Source organism: Salvia hispanica, chromosome 6 (genome assembly GCF_023119035.1).
Source record: "Salvia hispanica cultivar TCC Black 2014 chromosome 6, UniMelb_Shisp_WGS_1.0, whole genome shotgun sequence".
Classification (NCBI taxonomy): Eukaryota; Viridiplantae; Streptophyta; class Magnoliopsida; order Lamiales; family Lamiaceae; genus Salvia; species Salvia hispanica.
This window is the reverse complement of record NC_062970.1, coordinates 10,922,495-10,929,414: the sequence shown is the minus strand read 5'-3', so window position 1 is coordinate 10,929,414 and position 6,920 is coordinate 10,922,495. Positions and strand designations below refer to the sequence as shown.

At 33.9% G+C, this 6,920-nt stretch overlaps 1 protein-coding gene across 1 annotated transcript; it reads left to right on the top strand.

Annotated features, from left to right (window-relative positions):
- Window positions 1-213: 213 nt before the first annotated feature.
- On the top strand, window positions 214-860 carry LOC125194680. The gene is made up of 3 exons (XM_048092924.1): window positions 214-224; window positions 366-416; window positions 572-860. The coding sequence occupies exons 1-3, from the start codon at window positions 214-216 to the stop codon at window positions 858-860; spliced, it is 351 nt and encodes a 116-aa protein (XP_047948881.1).
- The last annotated feature ends 6,060 nt before the right edge of the window (window positions 861-6,920 follow it).

Here is a 6,920-nt window from a genome sequence, read left to right as displayed (position 1 = left end):
GATGCCCACAGGTGGACACTGCTTAACATGATCTTATTGTCAGTGTTTGATCATTGTAAAGAGGCTACCACTTACAAATTCACATTACTGTCAAAAGACTTATTGTGAATGTTGTGCTCGGTACCTCGATATGGTTTACTAATGTTCAAAATAGATTAGTCGAAATAAGACGTTGCAACAGTAACCTCTCTTGTCTAGACTTCTTTACTGCGAATGTTAGGACGGTAAGTGTGCGCGTATTTTTAATGCGGATATTAGTCGGCCCACTAGAAGATTAATATTTGGCACGAGATACACACATACCTGTGGTGATAAATACGTGATGATTATCCAGATTTCGTGTGAGTAAATTGTGATGCCCACAGGTGGATATTGCTTGACATGATCTTATTGTCAGTGTTTGATTACTGCAAAAGGTTACCACTTGCAAGTTCATATTACTGTCCACAGACTTGATTTGAATGTTGTGCCGGTACCTCGAGATGTTACCATTTTATTTGAATTTTATGATGTGAGCATGACAGTTAATTTGGTTTTGTTCTCTATTCAATTGTGATGTCTGCTTTTGCAGTTTCTTCCAACATGAACAATATGTTAGTGTTGAATGGGTCAATTTTAAGGATTGCAAAGATTATATTTTGATTGCTCAGGGTTGCATGGATCTAGATTACGCGCTAAGGATTGAGCAACCTACTTCTCCTACGGACTATAGTGCTTCTTATCAAAGGAGAAACTATGAGAAGTGGGAATACTCGAATCGTGTAAGTCTACTGATCATTAGGTGTAGCATCCCAGAAGCCTTTCTAGGCACTGCATCTAAGTATATCACTAAGGCCAGTGAATGCCTTGCCAAAAATTAAGGAATGTTTTGAGAAAAACATTAAGGTTGAGACAAGTGTGCTTGATCTCAATAAAGTATATAAGGGCAAGGGCAGTATAAGGGAGTACATTATGAAAATGTCTCATGTTGCTTCACTTAAGCTTGAATTCTAAAGACTTGTTTGTGCATTTGGTGTTGCACATCTGGTCAGTATCTCAAGAAATAAAGTAAAGGGCATTAAGAGAAAGTGTATTGAGAATGTTGCTATGGATAAGGGTTTATCACAAAAGAAACAACATAAGGATAATGATGGTTGTTTCTTTTGTGGTAAACATGGATATAAAAAGAAGAATTGTAAATATCACTCATGGCGTGCAAAGGAAGTTACAATTCTTGTTTTGGTATGTTCTAAAGTTAATTTGGATTTAGTCCCTAATGATATTTAGTGGGTAGATTCTGGTGCTACTACTCACATAAGGTTATCAGTGCAAGGCTGTTTGAGCTACCGAAAGTCAATTGATGGTGAAAGATACATCTATGTGGAACATGACAAATTTGTGCAAGTAGAGACTATTGGGCATTATAGATTGTTATTAAAGACTGGAATTATTTTGCCTTTGAAGGATACTTTATTGTACTGTCTTTTAGACAAAATTTGGTTTCTATTTCTGCTTTGGACAAATTTGGTTTCTCTTGTTCATTCAGAAATAGTAAAGTTCTTCTTTCAAATAATTCTAGTATTGTGGGCATTGTTTCCTTAAGTGCATATAACAATCTTTGTATGCTCAATTATGTTATTTCATATTCAGAAGCTATACATGTTTAATCAAAAAGGACTAAGCAAATTAAATAATTAGAATTTGGTTAATTTATGACACAAGTGTTTTGGTTATATTTCAAAATAAAGGATTGTGAGACTTGTGACATATGTTGTATTGAATACACTTATCTTTTCAGAACTTGATTTGTGTGTTTAATGTATCGAAGGAAAGCAGACCAAACTTAAAAAAATAGGTGCCAATAGAGCTATACATTTTAGAATTGATATGTACGGACATTTGTGGCTCTTTCCCTTCGGTTACTTGGAATGATCAACAATATTTTGTATCATTCATAGGCGAATATTCTTGTTTTGGGCACCTACATTTAATATATTATAAGTCTGGGGCTTTGGACACGTTCAAAATATTTAGGGCTGATGTTGAGCTCCAACTCAACAAAGGCTTAAAAAAAAAAGTCGAATCTGGCCGTGGTGGCGAATACTACGACAGAAATGACTACTCATGTGAACAATGTCAAAGACCTTTTGCCTTCTATTTGGAAGAGTGTGGGATCGTCGTTTTGTACACCATGTCGGGATCGCCTAGCATGAGTGGTGTAGCTAAAAGACGAAATAAAACTCTTAAAGATATGTGAAGGAGTATGATTTATCATTCTTCCTTGTCGCATTCGCTTTAGGGAGAGGCATTAAAGACTGTAGCATATATTCTCACGTTGGTCTTCTAGAAAAATTTAGGGGTTTTTAAATTTTATGATCCCACAAAATGAACTAATTTTTGGGATGAGAAATATAGCATTCCTTGAGAATGTTGAGTTTGGGGGAAAGAATGTGTTAAGGAACATTACTTTGAGGAGGAGTCTGTATAGACACTTACTACTACTTCTGACAATGATTAGGTATCAATTACTATCATTGAAGAAGAAGCATATTAAGAACCTCAAGATGATATTGTTGTAAACATTCAATCTCACGCGGATGATATCATTTAAAGTCAATCTCAACAACCTCAATCAAGACTCTCGTCAATGGTACCACAAATTTTATGAAGTAGTTCTTTCATTTGGATTCAGAAAGAATGCTATTGATGGTTGTGTGTATCACAAGTTCAGTGGGAGCAAATGCATCTTCTTTTGTATTTGGAATCAAAAGAAATAATTTTTGATAAGGATATGTTGCACTAACACCAAGAATTTTCTCTCAAAGAAATTTGAGACGAAAGATCTTGGGCAAGCCTCTTTTGTATTTGGAATCGAAAGAAAAAAAAAATTCGATTGTCACAGAATGGATATAGTGAAAAGGTGCCTAAAGTATTTGAGATGCATAATTGCAAGTAAAGAAATACCTCTATGGCTAAAGGAGATTAACCTAGTCTCATTCAGTGCCCTAAGATAAATCTTGAGATTTAGAAAATGCAGAAGGTTCCATATGCTTCGGTAATTGGGAGCCTAATGTGTGGTCAAGCGTGTATTAGACCCAATTTGATTTTAATTGTTTATATGTTGGGCAGATATTTCCATAACCCGATATGGATCATTAAGAAGCAGCAAAACGGGTTATGAGGTATTTATAGAGAACTAAGCATTACATATATATAAAATCAGATCATTTGGAGAGCATTTTGATTCTGATTTTGCTAGATGCTAATACAGTATAGGATCCATTTTAGGTTACGTGTGTCTGTTGGCTGTAGAGCCATTTCGTGGAGAAGTGCTGAGCAAACACTTGTAGCTACTTCTTCCATGACAACAGAATTCGTAACTTGTTTTGGGGCATCTAGTTAACGAATATGACTATGAAATTTTGTCACTAGGCTGCATATTGTAAGGTATTGAAAGACCACTTAAGTTATGTTGTGACAATAACTCTGCAGTATTATATTCTAAAACAACAGGAGCTTCCTAGTTGTTAAATAAAGGGTTCAGAATGGATAATACATATAGAGCATAAGGGAATGGATTTGATGATTACAAATCCAATTATTAAGGGACTATCACCCAAGGTCTTTCATGGGCATGTAGCCCAAATGGGTGTTAAGTTGTTTAAGGATACTTCCGTTCAGTGGGAGTAGTTTTGGTTCTTGCTCTATATTGTGTTTTGAACATGTAGTTATAAAACTCATGTTATTCTCTGCAGAAATAAAGTATTATGTTTTGTCCATTAATTTTGATTTGATCTCACTTTGGGAGGACCAGTTGGAAATAGACATGTATGATCACCTTGCATGAAATTTCCATGCTACACTCCATAATTGATCTGTTGTTGATTATATTTGCATATGTGATTACTGATGGGTTTAATCATGAAAAAATATGGTGACTGCCCCTTTAGTCCTATGTCGATATGGTTGATAATAAGATTGTTAGGAAATACACTATGTGATAGCACTTTTGAGCGCTCATTCAGTTTATACACATTTATTTGGTGTCATGTGTTGCCCAAGTGGGAGATTATTAGAAATTTGGGCTTCCACATGACTAATTTAATGTGTATGGCTATCTTTCAGTTACCCAATTAAAGTGATTCAATAAAGATTAAGTTTGGGTTTAAAGTGTATTTATTTGTTATGAAAATAAGTGTAGATACCATATGGGATTTTCTATTTGATGAGGGACCGAATAGAAAATAAAGGGGTTTATATTTAATATAAATATCAGCTAGGGTTATGGTCCCCAGACGTCAGAAGAACGTTCGATATCTTTGTATTCTCTCGGCAGACTTATTGCGAAGAATGTCTCTGATCGTTTGGAAGATCCATAGCCGCTGCAAAGCAATTCTGCCTTTCAATTCGATATGGATCAAGGTACGCTTCCGCTCTACAATTTATACTCCTTCTCCGTCGTTATCGGTTAATCATCATAGAGAGCTTTATGTAATTGTTCAATCAATTATTTCAACAGTCATCACTAATCTTGACAGACATATGAAGAACCCTATTTTCATATTCATTTCTCAGATTTAGATGATATTGAAGTTAGTTTCCAATTTCAAGATGAATGAAATAGATGGAATTGTAACATGATGAAAATGTAAACACCAATTAGCACTCGTCTTGTAACTTAGAGCCCCCCTCTTTGAATCCAATTCCCAAATTTGGACTTGCTATGCTGTCTAAATATAAACTACCATAGTTATTCGAAGGTTATATTAACAGTAAAAGTTAATTTTGTTCCTAAATATATGACCAAAACACGAATTTGGTCTAAAATATTTAATTTTTGAAAAATAGGTCCATAACAAATGAAAATATGGCTGAAGTAGTCCTTTTTTTACGGTTCCGTCAAAAAACTAATGGTCAACGCTAATTGCACAGTGGCATGACCCTTAGTTTTTTGACGAAATCGTAAAAAAAAAAGACCACTGAGACAAATTTTACTTGTTATGGATCTGTTTTTCAAAAAGTGAATGTATTGGACTCAATTTGTATTTTGGTCGTATAGCATGATTGATCTTTACTAGTATTATATTAAATTCTTCGCTTGCCTACTCTTGACTCTACTACTTTTGTTATGATAAAACTAGAAGTAAAAGTGTAGATGGCATAAAATATTTGTTTCGAACACAAATTTAAAATCATTATCACTTTATTCTAATAGATTTACTTTTCTTGTGAATTCGAGTTGTTCCTTAATATTCTCTCTGTCTCTAAATATGGACTAGTTTTACTATTTTGGGTCGTCCTAAAAAATTAGATAGAGTCTAAATATAGAAAGTGTTTAACTAATTACACACCACTAATAAGGTGAATCCTACTATCCACTAATACTTCTTCTATTACCTTTCCCTTTCTCTTTCTTAATTTTTTTTCATTTCTCTCTTACTTAACCAATTGTACACTAAAACCTACTCCCTCCGTCCATCTGCAGTAGAGGCGTTTCATTTTCAGCACGCATTTTAAAAAATAATAATAAATAATTATAGTAGAGAAAAAATAGAAAAAGAGAGAGAATAATATAGAGAAACTCTTCTTTTATTATCCTCTCTTACTTTACTCTCCTCCACTTTAACTAATTATATCATTTTTTCAAATCGAGTGCTCAAAATGAAACACCTCTGACAAACACAGATTTTGCATGTTTTAAAGAACTAGATTTGACTCGTTTTAAATGTCAATTATGCAAATTATGTTCTTAAATTGCATATGTTATACATTTGGTATTTTTGATGTGTTTGTTGATAAATGATAGAAAAAGATAGAAAAAAGGTGCAAAAATGGCCAAGGTGCAGCAGCCTCTGTTCGAGCTCATCTGCCAACGAGTTTGAAGTCCAATAAGCTCTTAGTACATACCATTCTCTTTGCCTTCGAAAGAGCTTCGCATGGATATCTCGCACGTCTCAATCGGAGTTCTGTGGAGAAAGTTATGTCTATTCTACGAACATTGCGCAATACAGTCAAAGCTGGCGGAAATTAGACGGAAATTCAAGGAAGAAATATATTATTGCCCAAATCTCTTCTTTTAATTGAAGGATTCGAAAATATCATATTTTCAATTAATTGGAGGATATTATTTACCGTTCTAAACCTTTTTCTAGCCTATAAATACTTCCTTAACCTAATTCATAATTCATCTCAGAGCCTCCAATCCTCTCCATCTCTATACTTCTTCCATCCCATATTCCATATCTTATTCTTCCATCCTCCATTGGAGCGGAGCTCTGTAGATCCAGGCAAGAGAAGACTGAAGACTACATCATTCAACCTTGGGTTTTATCTTGTTTTTCTTCATATCTAGTATTTTTGTTGTTTTACTTGTCTATGAGTATTAAACATCTTTTGTAGAAGTTTTGGTAATATGCTATGATTATAAGTTATTTATTCAATTGTTTTTCCTTGTTAGCTCTTGTAGTTATTTCAATTTCTCTTATGCTTATACATTTATTTGATTGGCCATCTTAAAAATGCATGTGAATTTTAGTACAATACTCAAGAGATGAGTAGTTTAATTTGAAAGAAGAGAAGTTGACATCTTTGCCAATATAATCGAGAGATTTGAGCATTTGAATTTATCTTAGGAGCTTTTAGGAGTTGTTGCCTTAGTTCTAGGAATGACACTTCGGTTCTAGGTAGCAATCTACAAATTGAATATTCGGGAGAAGATATAGTTTTACATCTGTGATAGCTTAGTAACTCTAGAGACCGTAATTCAAGGAAGTCTTTTGGATATTAGCTTTTGATTGTGGTTCCAAAAACTACATTCCTTATCCTGCTTTGTATCATTTGTTATTAATATTTTTATGGTTTCTATTATTTGTTTATTTCCTTGTCTAGTTTATAAATTCCAAACCCACATATCTCGTGTCTCTAAATACTATATGACGCTT

Excerpts from the sequence above, each read along its gene's own strand:
- LOC125194680 (XM_048092924.1), top strand. Across the intron at positions 417-571 it reads GTGTTTGATTACTGCAAAAG|TTTCTTCCAACATGAACAAT; the intron begins GTTACCACTTGC and ends CTGCTTTTGCAG.